This window comes from Linepithema humile, chromosome 3 (genome assembly GCF_040581485.1).
Source record: "Linepithema humile isolate Giens D197 chromosome 3, Lhum_UNIL_v1.0, whole genome shotgun sequence".
Taxonomy (NCBI): Eukaryota; Metazoa; Arthropoda; class Insecta; order Hymenoptera; family Formicidae; genus Linepithema; species Linepithema humile.
In genome coordinates, this window is record NC_090130.1 from 2,391,434 (window position 1) to 2,410,592 (window position 19,159).

The following is a 19,159-nucleotide window of genomic DNA, read 5'->3' on the forward strand; positions in this document are numbered from 1 at the left end:
GCTACCTCAGAAGAGACCGGATAAAATGGAAAGAGTCTCATGGCGCTCGGAAAACAGGAATCTCAAGCTCTCGACGTGATGCGCGAAGAAGATTGAAGTTCGAGGCGCTTCTGAGGAATAGGATGCTGCAGTTTATAAATTTCAAGGGTTGCGTATTCCAACAGATATATGACGGTTATGTTGCATATCCTTTGGAGCTGTGTGCCTGAAGGCTTTCGGCACAGAACCAATAGTTACCAACTTAATATAAAATTAAAATTTCAGCTCAAAGTAAAGTTGTACTCTAAACTCGTTTTTGCAGTGTCACATATGAAATAATGAAAATTTTTTTTTTTTAAGTATCATTATCAAAGATAAAAATTATTATTATTAGATAATATAGGATTTATTAAAATTAAAGTTGAACGTATCACTCTAATCTTTTTAATAATTGCACAATTTGTTCTAAGCAATAAAGAAAACGTAAATCTTGTAGAGACTGATTAATTATCCCTGAGACTAATTAAGAATTATCACACCACGTTCGAAATCAATGAACGAACGCTTCTTTCACAATTCTTACTGTAGAATAAATTTAGAATAATATGACCGCAGCATTATTAATTTACCAATCAACGAACGCTGTTGAAATATCAAACTACCGGTCCATGTCGTAAAAGTACATCTGGAACATAAACGGAACGCTCATTAGGATGCGCAATGAGCTACCATAGAAGAATCTAATTGCTGATGGTCCGATTTCTTCCGCGGAGAATGTCGTGACGCCTGCGTCGTCTTCCGCCGACTGGGGTGGGTCGGGGGCGAAGAACGCGAACAGGTAGGTAAATAGAGACGGCGATATTGGAAGAGGAAGAAACGATTACGGTTACATCACCAGAAGGGGTGGAAAGGACAAAATGGACGGCGACCAATAGGGCGCCGGGACAAAATGGCCGTCGGTGAATTTAATCAATATCGTCCTCCGTCCTTCGTCGTGGGTGGAGGACAGGGTGAGACCCAGAAAGGGCCAGGAACGTAACTAGTATGCCGAAGTGCGCGCACGTACCTCTCTCATTGAGGTCGATATATCTCTCGCTTCGTAGGCGTGTAAATCCTTTACGTGGTCGTATCCAGTGTAACGATCTACGAGAACTCGCTATTTCTGCAGTTGTACTACATCGTGTTAATGCTCAGTGAATGAAATGATCGGAAATTGAACTGACACGGAAAATTTGTATCAGAATACATTTCTATGCAACTCTTCCCTATTAAATATCACGTATCGCAAGACAATCAAATTTATTATCACATTTTTATTCTAGAACATTGCCATTGTTTTAATTTTATGAATCAATAACTTTTAAAAAGAGATCGCACTACATATAGTCTAATTCGCGCTCTAACATCCGCGTTTTCTGATTCTTACCATCTTTGTTGAATATAACATCATCGTTGTTATTAATTGAAATGCAATCTGATAGTTACAATTATAAATTCCTGAGATCGCTGAGACCATGAGAAACAGTACTTGTATAACTCTATATCGGTTAATTCCACTGTTTGGTGTAGAATTGGCTGTCAAGATGTATCAGCGAAAGGTATTATCATTTAAAAAGCTTTAGCACGAAGTTTCCACTAGTGGCAACTATCAAGGTGACTGTTTTAAAGGGGAATCAAAGTTATATTGCCATAGGTAACAGGAAGAAGAGTAGGTCGCGCCATTTAATGGAACCATGGTCGGATAGCATCGATCCCGCAGCCACCCGGCCACCTTTCACCTCTACAAAGAAAGGTAGTCCGATCACGAGATGCTGACAACTTGTCGTTCTTCATTTTCCGAAAAACTTTAAATTGAATTGACAATCTATCCAACACATCCGAGGAATTTGCTTCTAAGCATATTATTATTAAAAACTTACTGGCATATTTTATTGATCGCGCTACTTATTCGGTACTTATCGGTACTTATTTATTGTTTGTCCGTTTTCTTTTAAATGCAATATCATATACGAGATATTTTGTTTTATGCTGAATGAATAAATAAATTCTAATACTCTTATTAAATTTTGAACAATACGTTTCCGTACTTATTTAATGATTAATTATCGGCTACTTCTTTTAGTACTAGATTTTATTTCGTATTAAAGACTAAATAGAAAAATTAACAATCAAACAATAAAGGATTTCAAGCCAAAGCAAGTTTATTGCTTCTTATACATTCTTTATTATCATTAACATAAAATAGACGTTTCGATCAATATTTGACCATCTTCAATGGTCACGTTAAACGTAACGATAGTTGGAATGTATAAGAAGCAGTAAACAACTTGCGTCGGCTCGAAATCCTCTATTATTTTATTGTTAATTTGTTTCGCTGTTTTAATACGAGCTTATATTTATATACTTTATTTAATAAATAGAAAAATATTTCTACTTATATAAAGTGAATAATCCAATTTTTTATTTTATAATCTATTTAATGTCCTCATTATTACCAAATAAATATTCTGAAATTAATTTAATTAATAAAGAAAAATTAAAATTACATAGATAAAATATAATTGCTACTGCACATAAAAGTCGAATAAAATTTTCGCTCATTTAGACCATTATCGTCTGTGGTTTTAGATTTATAGCTTCAATCAGTTTACGCGCTCATCTGTTAAATTTTAAGTAGAATGCTGGGTTTCGAAATTTAGCACTTTCTAGAAAAGCAATTAAACTAATTGTAAGATCCTTAAAAGAAAATCTTTGTAAGATTTATTATAAGATAACAAAGATAATGAAAAATCAATTATTTTTTTGAATCATATAATACATTTTATCTTATATATTGCAATATTAATCTTGCACAATTTAAAGCAAAAAAAAAATTATGGTAATAAAAAAGTAATGAAAATTGTGTAGAGAATTGAATTTTTCTGATATTTTCTTCAATATACTTAAATAAGTTATATAATTTGAAATAAGAAAAATATGTAATTAATATATATAATAATTAAAAAATTAAATAAAAGTTAAATACTTTTCTACACGGGCTACTTTTTATTCTTTATTAAATTAAATTATTATATTAAATTAATAGCAACATATATGAGCTGCTTGAAAATATTATTTTTCGCAACCTTGATTCGTTTATGATACAATTATATCGTGTCATACTGTTAGAGAAAGCGTTCGTAAGCTGATTTCAAGCAAACTGAAAAATACGGAAGAATGCTGAAAAATTATATTCGATCGTATAAAGTTCTAAAACATATTTTCGGTGTAATCATTTGAATCAATCAATTTCATTGACAAAATATAACACAAAACGACTAGTCCCTCGTTTAATTTTAAATGATTAATTCAATGTGAATAGATATATTCTCTTATTATATGTTGCATTTAATTAAGAGTGAAGTTATTTCTCGATTTGTAATATGCTTTTTTATAATTTGCGGAGAAAATTATTAGTTGAACTGTGGTTTCTTTCCAAGCAAATTCCTTTCTGAACGATTTCCATTTCGACGTATAAACACTTTTTGCCTGTTATCAAAAAAATCTGTTAGAATACCTCTGTCATATACAAGGCAGAAATATTTATTATTCTCTTTCTACAGAGAATTTATAATACATGAAAAATCTTTATAGATAATGCCAAAATTAAAGCCAAAAAGTAATTGTCAGTGCGTAAATATTTCTCACTATGTTGCATTTCTTTTCCGAAACACTCTTTCTTCATAATTAAATTTTCCAGGATGTATAATAAGCATTCTGTTTGAAATAATTTCTGCAATTTTATAGTTTAATATATTACTCTCTTTAAAGAGAATCGAAAAGTTTATAAGTTTTGCCAACATTAATTGGCAAATTATTAATTACATAAATTGTACAGTATTCTTGCAATTATTTTCTGAATAATTATTAGTGAATTTAGTCTGGCTCTGTTCTGCTTTCTTCTTGACCCATCAATTTATTTTCCTTGTGTTCAAAGTAACAGTATTTGTGATCAGCTAAGTCAGCTTGATGGTAACGGACGACTTTAGGGATGTGTGAACGATATCTTAAAACTGGGCGCCGGGCGCTAAATCGGTATGCCAAACTAAGATTTTATTACAACAAATTTTCTAAATTACTTATACTTATCTTTCAAAAAATATTATTTTTAATTAATACCGCTTTAAACAGATAAATAGAATTAATATTTAATCAATTAATTATTGTTCTGAAAGTAATATTAACGATTTAGCTACGGAGAGATATATTACATTTAATACTAAGTTTTTAAATAAATATTATTAATTTATATTGTTTTACATAAATTAATAGACATACAGATTCATTTTTCGATTAATATAGATACAGATTTATACGAAAGAAGCTCTTTATGTGTGCGAATTATTCGTTATTACTTTATTAATGTCTCATTTTTAACTGTACAATGCTTAAAATTATTTTCTCTCCTTTTTCTTGCTGGTTAGAAATTGTAAATTGCATTATATCTGTGATGCAGGAAAAAACAGAGAAATTTATATCTTTTTGTTGGGTTCTATCAATGTTAAGGACAGCCCTGCTTGACATTCGAACTATAAAAGCGTCTGCCTTGTACCAAAATAGACAGTTCGTATTTGAGACGTTGATGTGAGCTGTGAAATTCTCTGTAGTAGAAAAGTAGAGCCGTATTCATCGTGATCATTATAAAATTTCTGATTATTCTTATAAAACACTGCCACGAAAAGAAGAACATAATTCGGAGGAAAGTGCTGTTGATTTTCTTATAACAACTTTTTCATCTTTAAGGTAAGTCACAACGCACTGTCAAGTTTAGCGATTTATTTAACAAATATCTTGCAGAACAATACGCGAGTTTTAGAAAAACGGAATGCAATTTTTATCATAGTCATTTTGCAAATCGGGTGAAAATTCGTAAAATAATTCAGGGCCAAAATCGCACGTTCAATACGCATTCAATACATTTATCGGCAAGCGTTAATTACATCATCTAGAATCCCGCAATGAGCCTGCTCTGTCCGTTCTATCCTTGTTTATCCAACGCAGCAGCTATGAAATCTCATTCCGTCTCCCTCGAATGTACAGGAGCGCGGTCAGACTCCAGGAATTCCTCCTTGGCCGTACGCGCCGATCCCCTCCCGACGCGCCAGCATTGGAACGCGGAGTTCCACATCCCCTTCAGAATATTGATTAGCCATCATTTTCAGATGACGCCTTCGTTCTGTTGGGTGTTCCTGTTGGCGTTGGTGGGCCGTGCCAGGAGCGTTCCCGATCCCGTCGTGGTCGACGCGTGCGCTCTGCTCTGCAACCCCGGAGCGGAGACCGAATCCGAGCGAGCGCGGGACAAGAACCTATATCCGCGATATGCCAAAGTGAACTGCCACCCCCAGTCAGTGTCCGACGACGACCAGGCGTGGAGAATTGCCAGCCACTGCTTGAAATTGTGCAATGAAGAGCTGTCAGTTGAATCGGAAGTTAACTGTTTCGCACTGAGATCGTCTCTGGGCAGTAATTTAGGATGTTATTGTGAAGCTTTGACACCCTTGAGTCCGAACACCATGCGTCTCCACGAGAGCTGGAGACTCAACTTTCTAGTGAAGGAGCTGGCGAAGGACATCATGGCTGTAATCCTCGATTCACCTCTCGATATGATGATCTTATGTGAGATCCATAAAGAGCTATACCACGAAGGTTATACACTAAAATTACCTGACAAAGGAAAAATTATAGATACATGCAAAAATGAGACATTACATATAATAAGGTCTCGATCAGTTGATCAAGAAGAGGATAGTGTTGTAGATAAGGATGCGGTAGAAGAAATTGTAGCCGATGAGGAGGACAAGGATCGTGTCGTACGCGAAGTTAAAAATTTGGAGCACAGTAAGGAAAGCGACAAATATAGCAAGAACCTGAAAGACGAGTTGGAAACCGAGATGAAGAAAAATAAAGATAAAAAGAATACCGACCTTGGCGATAAGACTAATAAGAAAAACAAGGACAATGTGGAAAATAATAAAAAGGTTGAAAAGGACGTCACAGGCAATAGCGGAAAAGATAAAGTAAAAGACAACGCAAAGAGCGACACGAAGCACAGCAAGAAGGATAAGAAAGACAGCAAGAACGAAAAGGATAACGCGAAAGACAACGCAAAGAGCAACGTGGAAAATAATAAGGAGAAAGCAACAAACGACGCAAAGAACAACGTAAAAAATAATAAAGAGGACGCAACCAACAACGCAAAGAGCAACGTGGAAAATAAAAAGAAGAAATTAACAAACGACGAAAAGAGCAATGTAGAAAATAATAAGAAGGACACCACAAAAGACGACGCAAAGAACGTTGCACAGAATGATAAAAAAGTTAAGGAGGACACGAATAATAGCAAAAAAGATAATCTGAAAAACAAATCAAAGAATGAAGCGGAGGATAACGCAAAGAACGATAAGTTAGATAGCAAGAATGATAGTAAAAAGAGTGAAACGACAGACCAGGCAGAAAACGCGAAGAAGGACAAAGAGAGGGATGAGAGGGACACGGATAATGGCGAAATGGATTCTATGATCCCGTCGGACTGGGCGCTACTGGACGACGAGCACGAAATGATGAACGATCAGGCGATGAACGATAAGGAAGATAGCATGAATGATAGTAAAAGGTATGAAACGACAAACCAGGCAGAAAACGCGAAAAAGGACAAAACAAAAAGTAAGAGGGACATAAATTATGGCAAAATGGATTCTATAATCCCGACGGACTGGACGCTACAGAACGACGAGCACGAAATGATGAACGATCAGGCGATGAACGATAAGGAAGATAGCATGAATGATAGTAAAAGGTGTGAAACGACAAACCAGGCAGAAAACGCGAAAAAGGACAAAACAAAAAGTAAGAGGAACATAAATTATGGCAAAATGGATTCTATAATCCCGACGGACTGGACGCTACAGAACGACGAGCACGAGATGATGAACGATCAGGCGATGAACAGTAAACAACAAGAGGAGGTTACTACCAAAGCAATTATGCTTGATCTGGTAAAAACGACAAATAATCTTGTACAAGTGTTAAATAATTTATTATTGAAGCTTGAAAAAAGTAATGACCTTTTAAGCAAGTAAAAATTACATTTAAAAAAAAGTAATGAAAATTTGCATGAGTAATCATGAATTTACATATCTCGCGTAGATTAGGTTAATCATTTTGGCGGTCCACTAGATTGAAAGCACTTTTAGCAATAATCGGGAATACTTACGAAAAAAGCAGATCTGAAAATCTGAAAAAAAAAAATTTCTACGGCTTTCTTTTTAATATTAATTATTCGAACCAGATAATTTTTCTTCTGACATCTCAGATACTTGAAATAATATTGTTTTTTAAACCGACACAATATGTATAGTAATTCTAACAAACAAAATAAATTAATAAATTATTATCTCTTAGAACAGTAATTATAAGACATAATTTAAAAAATTGTAAATATTGTTGAATCTTAATAATTCGAAAGATTGCGATATATAAATAACTACACGTCAAATTACAATTTTACGTAAGTTATTTCATTTGTTATAAGAAAGATATATATTCTTTTTCCATTTTTTACATGTGTTTTATTTTTTATATACACGATTTGTACTTTTCTATCTTTTATATATGTTTTTATTATCACTTGCGTATAGTTAATTTAGAGAGATATATCTGTTAAAGAATATAAAAATAAAATAAAAATATATATTACAGAAAATTCTGAAAAAAAGTATTATTAGCATTAATATTATTCCTGACGTGTTATTAAAATCTATGTAAAGAAATATGCGAAATATTTGGTTAGTAATAATAATAAATAATAAAAAGTAATTATAAACGATAAGATTTTGCTTAATATATGTATAATGTTGCTATAATCGCTTTAGGCTTAAGAGTTCTACACAAAATCCGGTTCACACAGCCCGCATCTCGCCGATAGAGAAAATACGACTTCGAAACTTTTTTGTCTTCATCAATTCTAATGTATAAGCATTTCAGATAACATACTTTCAAAGAAACATAGTCACGATACACAGTCATAAAAGATATACAATTAAACGCGTTTTACTTGAATTATTTATATGTAAAAATTAGTATTATAGCATATTAAATATTATTATAACAATTAATAACAAAATTAATAATAGAAGTCAAGAAATATTGTTATCACGTTACACCTTTCTATTAATATTGCATCGTAACGTTATCTTTTTATTGCATTATATATACATGACTCAAACAATAGTTGTTTGTCTTTATGTCTTATTTCTCTTTTAAAAATATATTACTTTTAAATAGATAATTGCCGCCAAAGAGCGGTGGAGAGTTGATTGCTTTGTACAAATTTATTGAAGGCTTGCGACGTGTGAACAGGACATCGGTGTGTGATATGTGTATTATGCAATAAACTATTTGTATGTGCGCACGATATGCATCATGCATTCTCGCGCTAAATGTAATTTATCTAGAGCAAACGATAACTTTTTTACGATGGTAGATTATATTAAGCAAATATGCGATGAAACAAAATCCACGTCTTCCATGCTGTAGTCGAATTATTACATTAGCAGTAATTAACATTGTGTGCGTGCGTGTGTATGTGTGTGTGTGTATGTGTGTACATAATAATACATAAACGATATCACATAAGTAGGATAATTAAATGCGAATAGTTATTAAATGTGATAAGTCTTGGCATTAATACGTCGTCGATCGTTGATCATCTTCGTACGAAAAGCTAGTAATCATGTGAAGCGAGTAATCGGCGACGTTATTTGTTTATATCGTGCCGAATAAGAAGAAAAAGTTGTGACGCGACAATAAGACGTAGAACTTAGTATGCCTGAACGATATAATCGATCGTATCGCGCTCTCGGTTATTGATCGACAAATACACCCACTTTCTTCGTTGATTCGTTAACACAGCAAATGCGCGACAGCATTTGTAAGAAAACAAGAAGAGTGATTAAACAGAAAGTTACTTATTGAGTGCCTAGGGAAAGTATTATAATATTTTAACGTAATTAACACACATAGTAAATATATTCGAAAAGGTCGGTCAATCGTTGAGAGCGTGATTAAGATTTGGCTACAATAATTTAATATTTTATATTAATATAATTATCTAATTATATTAATATAATACTTTATATAACTATTTAAATATATAAATATTAACGGTATAAATATTTATATTAATATTATGCGTATAAAGTATTATATATAACGCGAATGAAATACATGCGGAATATAAAATTTCATATTTATGTATTTATCAAACGTACAGTTTATAACATTTGTTCTCTAAATGATATGCGATAGGATAATACGAAAATGCGCAATTCTATAAGATTTAGATCTCATAGATCTCTCTTATAAGTAAAATTTACAGACAAAGCACTGAAAAATATCTTCGATATATTGTCTCTCGTGGAGACACTTTAACTCTTTTTAATTTATAATCTTTCTAGTAATATTTATACTATTTGTGTCAAAATTGTAAATTATGTATATATGATGCAAAAGTTTAACGTATATTTTATGCTTTGTCACATGATAATAAAAAAATGTTTGTTGCAATAAAAATTCTATTTATTTTTTAGATCAAATTTTTATTTATCAAAAATAAAATATGTTTTATAATGATAATATAATAATATATATGATATTATTAAAATGTCAGACCTAAATCCTTTTTAGCACTATAAGAATACCTCATTTTCCATCCCTTGTGAGTATAGTGAAATCTTTTATCGGATGTTAGTAACATAAGTATTTGGAGTACAGTATTCAGTAAGTATTCAAGTACTCAGGGATAATATAGCAACAACAGATAAATACTGTAATACCATTTGATGCTAAAATAAATTTTTCAATAATTAAAAATAATAGAAGAATAATTTTGTTCAAACTGACAATAAATTTTTTGTATAAATTTCTTATCAAAATTTTATTATCAAGAAAATAATTCATTAGCTAATTATTTAAATACTATAGTATCTGTTATATATTCTGATTCCGTTACATGTTAAAAATATAAATAAAGTTAAACATAGTTAAAAATATTACATTAATAGGAAAATTAGTAATCAATTTATTTTATGTTATTATTATCTTGTAATGAAATAATTAAAATTTTAATCTATTATTTAAAATCTTTCATTTCAGTACAATTGTTTAACCAAAAATAATGTTAAGCGGATATTAAAAAAAATTGATTTTGTGCTATGATAAATTCTGTTACCATTTTCGATATATGATTCTTCCAACGCGATCAAAGCAATCTTTATTTCCCTGAAGTAAAAGGCAATCAAAGAGGTCTTCAATCATGTTATATCCTTTGATAGCCTTATATCACATACTGTATTCCCATAGCGCAGATATCCTCTTATAAAAGGCAACCTCAGCCGTGGAAGAAGCATCAGTCGAGTTTCATCCATCTCTACAGCTGGCTCATTCAGGTGAAAACTTTGCATATGCTTAATTGTACTAACTATTGGTGTATGTAATATTTCTTATTCTATGTTAAAAAGAAAATGTAAATGTAAATCTCGGATCTCACATTTTTACACACCGCGAACAATATGTTCTGTTCCAATAACTTCTCAATTCCGCGGCTCGGTTTTGTGATATTTCTACACGCAAGCTGGTCACCATCAGATATTATGAATTTTGATATTTTGCGACGAATCAATATCTCGTTGGACGAACCCGTGACTTTACTTGCAAATAATGTAGGTCGACTGCGGTTGATGGAGACATTTATCTTCGCGTCGTTTTCTCGAGTATAAAAGCTCGCAGCTTTTGCCTCGTTTGTAACATTTGGTGGCCGACTATCGTCTAAGAATCAAGTGAGTTTCTTCGTTTGCAAGTAAGCTTTCTCATCTCATACAGATTTATTTCTCGCGACTTTTTTGGAAATTTATTATTGCTTATCGAATAATTATAATACAATTGCAAGACATTAATGATTTATTCTATTACAGCAAACAAAATGTGATAATAATTATAAAAAACTGCAATTATAAATAAATTTTTTATTTGCTGTTTCAGTCGCAGTAAGAAAACGGTCCAAATCATCGACATGGTTTCCACTCGCCTTGCTCTCGTCCTCGCTGTTATCGTGGTGATTCTTGCCCTCAGCGTAGATGCCACCTTTAGAAAACCACCCTTCAATGGTAGCATATTCGGTAAACGATCCAGCACTGTAACTGGTAAGCACGAATTCTGCAACTTAAATATTTTTTCAAAAAAATATCATTTTGTAAAATAAAAATTAATCATGAAATCTACAAATGTAAAGCCATTCTCTTTTGTTAGATAAAATCTACATTAGAATACTAAGTAAACATTTTGTTATATGTCATTTGTATAATAAAATTCTTCTAAAATATATTAAATTTATATATCGTTGTTTAAGATTTTATTTACTATAAGTCTATATAATTACTATTAAATACTATATAATTTTTTCTCTAAAATTATAAAAAACTAATTAGAAATATTTCTTGACATAAATATTATTACAATTCATAGAATTTCTTTACGCCAATTATTTTTTTCTTTATAACAAGTATCTTTTATTTTATTTCCTTTTTTTTTATTTCCTAAAAGAATAACGAATCAATTATTTGTGATATTTTCAGATTACGAAGTTACCAGCCGTGCTCTGTCAGCTATTTGCGAAGTTGCTAGTGAAACGTGCACCGCTTGGCTGTCTCGTCAAGAATCCAACTGAAGATGAATAACCGACCGAATCGACTTCACGACTTCCACGATTTTCATCGACTGATCGGCCCATGAAATAATGTAATTAAACAAGCTCCTGTAATCATGCGCTTGGAAGTTTGTCATATTGTCCTCTATCAGTCACTGTTATTGCATTATGCCATACCTAATCGTAAAAATTTGTATTTAAATGATATTGTAATTACAATGGATTAAGCTTCCACGATTTAGCCATGTTTATTAAAAGCGTCACGAATAAAGCATTATGATTTTCAGGAGCTAATTGTACTATTTTTAATTACTTTCTTTTCTTCTGATCACCCATCTTGTTTTGTATTGCATATTTTTATCGACGACAAATAATATCCGTTCTCTCTAATTTTACAGTATAACTTTTAATAATTACACGTTTATTAAAATAATTGCCCATTAAAATCAAATATTTAAAATACAGCATATACTCAACAAAATACTTGACTAAAATAATTTATATAATTGTAAGAGTATATTGAAAAATTTCGCTAAATGTAGATTAAAAGCGATTTGACATGGAAAGCACGTTTTATTCACCTGCCTGGATGAGGGTTATATTCTATTCTTTGTATTCGAAAAAACATACATACAAATCAACCGTAAAAATATTGGCGTATTTAACTTGATTGACTTATAACGCATTCTACATTTGTATATAAATGCTTTATTTGCGTTGAATTGCGATAATAAATTTTTATTTTTAGCAAAAGATTAAATTTTTTATATTATCTAAAAAATATAAAATTTTATTTTTATTTATAACAATGTTATTTATCTATTTAACTATACTTAACAATAAATTGAAATATATGTTGTATATCAAAAATGCACGGTATAAGAATATATTGTATATTCTTTCACATGTATCCTATTAGAAAGAATTTATGGTTGGACATTGAGGACGATAAATCTTCCGCTGAAGAAAAACCGACCAGGAAATTTATTCTCGATACTATAGGGGAATACAAGCCAATTTACAAGCTGCACATGAATCAAATATTTAATGAATCATTAATCCGGTATAAATGTGCGAAGTCTGATCTAATTAAGCTTAGTGCGTCCAAGTTGTCGTGGGTAAGCAATATTATCCATCTTATCACGCTAATCAAAATTTATCTATATTCTTATTATTTTTGCCATTATAAAAAATCTCTTTTCCATATCACATTCTCTGTGACATCAAATTAGAATAACCGATATCTTTCCTACGATTTTGAAGTAGAACAGTAAATGTCATATTTGAATATACAATGTACTCTTTATACGTTATTTTCAAGAAAATGTCTTGTTCGAAAATAAATCTTCTTTATTTGTAATTTGTAACTAAAATAGAATCAATGTTATATATTAATTATAAGAGTTATTTAAAAAATTATTTCTATGTTCTGAATCGTCCCATAAATAAAATTTAAATTTCCTGCGATATTGCGCAATTTTTTCGAAAAGATTAAAGTTATATTTACAGAAAACTCTCAATTCCGCATCAAAAACGTTATCGATTACGCGTTGGTGATTTCGGAAACTCTTTATTTACTCGCATCCAATAGCCAAATGTATCTCGATACGTCAAACATTTCCCTTAACGTCCTACGATGTAACCGTTCTATAGAACGCATTTCACTCGCGCGGGCGCGCGGATGAATATTCTCGCGCGTGTTCCGCGCGAGGACAAACAGTTGTTGGATTCAAATGCGATGGGGTTTCTCGATGTGCAAACTCTTGGTCGATTCTCCTTCGCCCACAATCCTTGAGCACTCCAATCCACTCTTCGCGGTAATAGAAGAAGCCGTACGCTACGCGAAAAATCGTTCAGTGTTCAGTGAACGCCCGCGAGACGCGCATCCTTCCTGTAGGATTCGACAGGATCCTATGGCAGTCACTTCCGCGTTGGCTACGATCGAGAATGCCACGTCGATTAGCACACATTCACTCGTCGAAATAATCGTTACGCTCGACTTTCAGGCGCGTAATTGATGTGATGTGTTGCTCCATAGACAAAGTGATTGTCTACGAAGATTGAATTGCGTTTAATTCGTTGCAGGTACTACAACTTTCTCGAGATGATGCTGCAAAGGGCTCATACTCGCCAAATCAGAGCTATCTTCTTTAATGGTGAGCTAATTCACGTTATTATCTTTGTATAAATTTTTATATTATGTTCAAATTATGTGGGAAAAAATGCTTAATACTCACAAATATGATACAAAATTAATGATTCCTTTCTTTTATTTTTATATTAAAATTAAGTTTAATGTTACTCTTCGTATTTGCTCTAGTTTTTCTTGTTGGAGTCACGTTATCAATCTGTCAAGATGTTGCTAAAGCGGACGAGGTGCCAGCATTTTTCTTGAAGATCGCCAAAGTTCCAGCTTTACCTCGAGTAGGCCGGAGCGGCTTTGAGAATTTCTTTTACAAAGCCGAAAAGCATATACCTCGCATTGGCAGAAATAATCAGCAGGTATTTATTTATTAGAATTTATATAATTATTAATTTTTTTCAGTTAGCATACTTGAAGACTCATTGTCAGTAATTATACTGAATAATGCCTAATTTGTGTATTTCAAGTCAACCAATCCTCTGCACGATCAGGAATCTTACTCCGGTATAACTAAAAGGCGCATAGAACATCCAAAAGGTTAGATTCGTTGATATGTTTTTTTACATATTTTATATATTGTCACAAAAAAATAATCCTTCAATGTGTATTTTTTATTGATAGTAGAAGAATGGTCCTGGCAAAATTTTCCATTGGCGATTGAAGGTCCAAAGGAGCTATGGCGAACACTAGCTGGATATTCACAGAATGGCGATGAGTGAGTTTCATAGAACATCATTTTTTCATTATATTTTATTATATGAAATCAAAATGCTTTTTTTTAATTGTAACAATTTTATTTCTTTTTTTTAGAATATTACAATTTAAAGTACATAAAATATCTTTATATTTTATAACAATGATTAGAAAAAGACATATTTTTCTAAATGTTTTTATATGATTTGTTTGTAAGAACATCGTAAATTATATCAATAATTAACAATTGTTCAATTTATTCAAGCATCGAGAACGAAGTATGGCAGAGGAAGAAAAGAACCGGAACTGGACCAATGATCACGCAAACAAAGTAGAATAAATGCTTCATCACTTCGCAAACGTTATACAGTGTTTAATGCTATATGGTGACGGGAAATGATGAAAAATAATAAATACATAAATATTATTATATTTATAAGTGCGTTTTCGCTTTTATCTATCTTCAATTTTTTTGCGCCGAATTTGGAGTCCTCGACAACAAATTTTCATAATTTGTTCCCTAGAGATACTATACAATGTATTAGCGTTTGCAGAAACTGAAAATGTAACCAGTGGATTAGTTATTTAAAATGTAGATTTTATATTTAAGCAACTGATTATTTCTTATCAATGTTAAAATATGAGATAACAATAAAATCTGTGAAAAATTTCTTTCACGTTTCTTTTTCTCTTATTTCTAACAACCTTAATTAAAAAATGTTAAATACTAATTTTTGGTAACTCTGTAATTAGCTTTATGCATTGCCGTTATATTTTTTTTGTGCAAACAGATATTATCTACTTTGAATATAATTGATATTTTTAACTTACTTATTTACAGTATTTTCCGACAACTATTTCTGTTTGTATTATCAATTCATCTCCTTCAATTGAAAAAAAAATGAGATTATTATATCGCATTATTAGCATTGTACTTTGTGGTATCATGAGATTTTATTTTAGTTTATTCAAGTTCAAATACTCGAGCAAAGAATCTTTGATTGTCTTTATTTAATCATCTATACTTGCCTTATTTTCTTATACTTACTTTTAATTTGTGTATATGCGGAGAAAATTTTAGACCAATAGTTACTGTGTACGACAAGAGCCGCAGATCATGAAAAAATTACAAAAATTTTTACTGTTTTTTATACAATGGCCATAGTATTTAAATAATTTTATAATTCTTCTTATGCTCCGCGGCTACTGCCGTAATTTTTTATATAAAATTAATAAATATATAAATATATGATAAAATTTTCTCCGTGTGAATTAGAACACGTGTTCTAAAATTACTATAAACAAAAAAATTATATTTATTAAACAACAAATAATAAATTGAATTAATTAGTTACAGTCTTAATTTTCTTTGTGTTACAAAATAAATGCAGCTGTTATTTACTGAAACGATAGATGTGGATTCCTTTTGTTCGTCTCAATTATTATGTAACAAATAACAATTGTTAATGACATTACTGTTTTTAACGACATTCTATGTGAAAGCATTATCTATGACTCAATTTAATTTTTTTTAGATTTATTAATATTGAATTTAGGTTTATTATTAAGCTTTTAACCACATTTTAGTATCGTATATGACTTATTTTTTATTTTTTTAAATATATTAATATTAATTTATATGCGTGTCATGATAAGAGCTTGTGCAGTATGCATAAGCATTTGCAGCGTGCAAAACTGAGAAGATCGGCGTTTGTCGCATGTCGCTACGTCAATTTTTCACTGAGTTATAGCGTTTTAAAAATCCGGCAGGCGCATCACCTAAAAATAGACGCGGTACGCGGAAACACGCAGCACGCGGAATGCGGATAAGCTATTTTTGTCCTACTGTCTAGACACCTGCTAGACATAGTATCGTTATGGAGCATTGACCTCCGTAAAACACACAACTCCGACGTGGCATCGGTCCGAACTATGTCGGAATCACTCGGGATATGATCGAGAGTCGATGATGCTGTCAATCTTTGTTTCCTTGAAAATGCGCGAAAAGATGCGGTAAACAAGTGTTGTGGAAAAAGCAAGAAAAATTTAGCATGTCAGGAAACCAGAATCATTTATTTCAGGTAACTAATTTGACAAATATCATCAATTAATTATAAAAATAACATTAACTCTTTTGGCACTTCACATAACGACGCAAAATCATGACGCTATCCGACTTGCTGATTTATAGGTTAAGATAGCTTGTAGATATTTCGCGTTGCAATAAACATTATATAAATCGTTTTTTAGACAGCGTATGTATGCATAATACCTACACGAACATTTATTGGTTTATATATCAACCCTCTATACCGAAAAAGTTAATGTGATTGTGGATTATTATATTTTCTAAGAAATATTTTGCATATTATGTATTCATGTTAAGAGCTGGCATTTTTTTACAGCTATTTATTATTGGTGTGTTTACTTATTTGTAATGATCTACTTTCCAAAATGTTTTTGATAATCATGTGTATATTATATTAAATTCTGTATTTAACTCTTTCTTTTATTATACCATAAGAAACTGATTGCGGAATGACAACTGCAATGGAAAAAATCTGGAAAAAGAGAATGAAACAAGAATGAACTAAAGTTTAACTATACAGTGGGGTGTTATTAGTTATATTAAGAAGACAACAAAAAATTTGTTTGTTATTGGAGGTACAAAAAATATTTTCTTGCTTAGATACACTAGAAAAACTTTTGTTAGCAGCATAATTGTTACTGAAAATGCTACAGTTATTTTATGTAGATTGAATGATTATTATAGAAACAATTGTACATATGAATGTGTGTATGCAACTAATTACAGAAACTTTGTGTAACACATTTACAAGTTTTCTACTAGTAAGCATTATGTCAATTGAATTAACCAATTGCTTTATAAATGAACACATTGTATCAATTGGATTATTAATATTTAGTTCATACTTTGATTCTGAAAAATTTATCTAAAATTTAATTGAAAATTAGCATAATACATATTTAAATATACATTTAATTTCTACCGTTTAATTTAAAATATTATTTCTTTGCTCAATACTCAATGCTCACAGATACAATGAAAAGACTATATGAAGTCTAAATACACAAAATATCTTTATATTTTATAATAATTATTAGAAAAGAACATTTTTTTAAATTCTTTTTGTATAACTTATTTGTAAGAACATCAGATATTATATCAATAATCAATATTAAATCAAATTGCTTGCTTAATAATTGCTTTTAAATACAAAGTTTGCATGAATATGTACAATTTCTATGTTAATAAGAAAAATGCTTGATATTTAGAAATAAATACGATGTAAAAATGCAAATTTTATACGTTATTAGTTAAAAGAAATTGATTACGAGTATTTTTGCTCAAACAGACTTATTCATGGATTACCGCGAGTTTATCAGCGCTCTCTTTTGAAGAGACAGTGAGTACCATAGAGAGCAAGACAACATGGGATGGTAAGTGTCCTACAAAAAGTACAAATAAAATATATCAAGGATTATCTTTGCTGTTAAGTAGAAGATTCAAATAAAATTCCTAAAAAATTTTTTTATTAAAAGTAATTTACCTATTAAAAATTATTAGTTTAATATTTTATTTTTAATATTAAATTAATTTTTTTAACATTTTTGCTTTATTTAAAATAAACTAATTGATAACATCATAATAATGTGTGAAATAAATATTTTTTTTTAATTTTAAAAATATCGACGTGGAAATACAATGAATATAGTGTTCCATGCAAAAGCTTAAGATGTCGTTAGTCGAACCATTCGGTACGCACATGTGAAGCACGAGTTATCGCTAGGTAGAGCCATTGATTCATCAAGTAATATAAGCATTCCGCCCCATTGGCTACTTTCCGTAACAATAAATTGTTGTAATTACAATAATTCTTGCCTTTAAACGACGCTTTGTGTTTAAGTCCCGCCGTTGCAACCGGTAATTTTAATTCATTATGCTGTAACCGCGAGGCGATTCACTGTTCTTGCCACCGTGACCTAAATCCCAGCAAAAGATTATTGGAAAGAGAAATTTTTCTCCGCTATATACCACATAACTTGTTTATGCTATACAGAGTTCCTGATCGACGATATCATTTGTTAATAGCAGATTCCTGAGGTTATTCGAAAATGATTATCTTCATACCAAATTTTCAAGGCTACAATAATTTTAAATAAGAACTTTAAAGTTTAAAGTTTACCAATCATATTGTTAAAAATTTACATATTTAGGCATATTGATTTTTATATTTTTATCATATATGAGAAATCTCAGAAATCCAATTAACGGGTGATACGGTTAATCTGGGACGTCTTGTATATTTTACATTATTTGCAAATTTATTCTCTTCATAATATTAAAATAAAACAAATTAGATTGACTTACCGACACGATGCGCAACAGCGGAGTTGTGTTCACAAGTTAATCTGTAATATATAAAATATATCTAAATTATAGCAGCGTTTAAAATAATTATTTGAAAAATAATTATAACACATATTAAACTTTTACTCATCTTTTATGCAAATATTTAATAGAATTATATATTTTAAAAAGAATTATAGTAAAAGAATTATAATAAAAGAAAGAATTATAT

At 30.9% G+C, this 19,159-nt stretch overlaps 4 protein-coding genes and 1 long non-coding RNA gene across 14 annotated transcripts in view; 4 read left to right on the forward strand and 1 right to left on the reverse strand.

Moving 5' to 3' along the window:
• The first annotated feature begins 4,570 nt into the window (after window positions 1-4,570).
• LOC105676597 (cylicin-2) lies at window positions 4,571-9,588 on the forward strand. The gene is made up of 2 exons (XM_012374627.2): window positions 4,571-4,761; window positions 5,181-9,588. The coding sequence occupies exon 2, from the start codon at window positions 5,181-5,183 to the stop codon at window positions 7,095-7,097; it is 1,917 nt and encodes a 638-aa protein (XP_012230050.2). The 5' UTR covers window positions 4,571-4,761; the 3' UTR covers window positions 7,098-9,588.
• Window positions 9,589-10,317: 729 nt separating this feature from the next.
• On the forward strand, window positions 10,318-12,008 carry SIFa (SIFamide). 2 transcript variants are annotated; one of them, XM_012374031.2, is made up of 3 exons: window positions 10,318-10,463; window positions 11,056-11,216; window positions 11,649-12,008. In XM_012374031.2, the coding sequence occupies exons 2-3, from the start codon at window positions 11,087-11,089 to the stop codon at window positions 11,738-11,740; spliced, it is 222 nt and encodes a 73-aa protein (XP_012229454.1). In that variant the 5' UTR covers window positions 10,318-10,463; window positions 11,056-11,086; the 3' UTR covers window positions 11,741-12,008. The 2 variants fall into 2 exon arrangements, with proteins under 2 accessions (XP_012229454.1, XP_012229455.1); XM_012374032.2 differs by lacking the exon at window positions 10,318-10,463 and adding an exon at window positions 10,716-10,853.
• A 455-nt stretch (window positions 12,009-12,463) lies between these two features.
• Window positions 12,464-15,225, forward strand: ETH (Ecdysis triggering hormone). 3 transcript variants are annotated; one of them, XM_067351828.1, is made up of 6 exons: window positions 12,464-12,837; window positions 13,805-13,875; window positions 14,040-14,221; window positions 14,330-14,399; window positions 14,484-14,577; window positions 14,821-15,225. In XM_067351828.1, the coding sequence occupies exons 2-6, from the start codon at window positions 13,824-13,826 to the stop codon at window positions 14,888-14,890; spliced, it is 468 nt and encodes a 155-aa protein (XP_067207929.1). In that variant the 5' UTR covers window positions 12,464-12,837; window positions 13,805-13,823; the 3' UTR covers window positions 14,891-15,225. The 3 variants fall into 3 exon arrangements, with proteins under 3 accessions (XP_067207929.1, XP_067207930.1, XP_012229459.1); XM_067351829.1 differs by lacking the exon at window positions 12,464-12,837 and adding an exon at window positions 13,539-13,725 and having other exon boundaries at window positions 14,487-14,577; XM_012374036.2 differs by lacking the exon at window positions 12,464-12,837 and adding an exon at window positions 13,540-13,725.
• Window positions 15,226-16,532: 1,307 nt separating this feature from the next.
• The window catches only part of Dll (Distal-less), a 141,409-nt gene continuing 138,782 nt past the window's right edge, over window positions 16,533-19,159 (forward strand). The window contains exons 1-3 of one of the 7 annotated variants that reach the window (XM_067351822.1): window positions 16,555-16,636; window positions 17,080-17,219; window positions 17,933-18,017. The gene's annotated coding sequence lies outside the window, so the exon portion shown is untranslated. Of the gene's footprint in view, window positions 16,637-17,079; window positions 17,220-17,786; window positions 18,018-19,159 lie in introns of those variants that run through there. The other 6 variants (XM_067351823.1, XM_067351825.1, XM_012374572.2 and 3 more) reach the window with 6 other exon arrangements.
• The window catches only part of LOC105676565 (uncharacterized), a 37,843-nt gene continuing 36,809 nt past the window's right edge, over window positions 18,126-19,159 (reverse strand). Inside the window, exons 2-3 of the long non-coding RNA XR_010889269.1 lie at window positions 18,949-18,989; window positions 18,126-18,560 (exon numbers count right to left, since the gene is read on the reverse strand). This is a non-coding gene — a long non-coding RNA (uncharacterized lncRNA). The remainder of the gene's footprint in view (window positions 18,561-18,948; window positions 18,990-19,159) is intronic.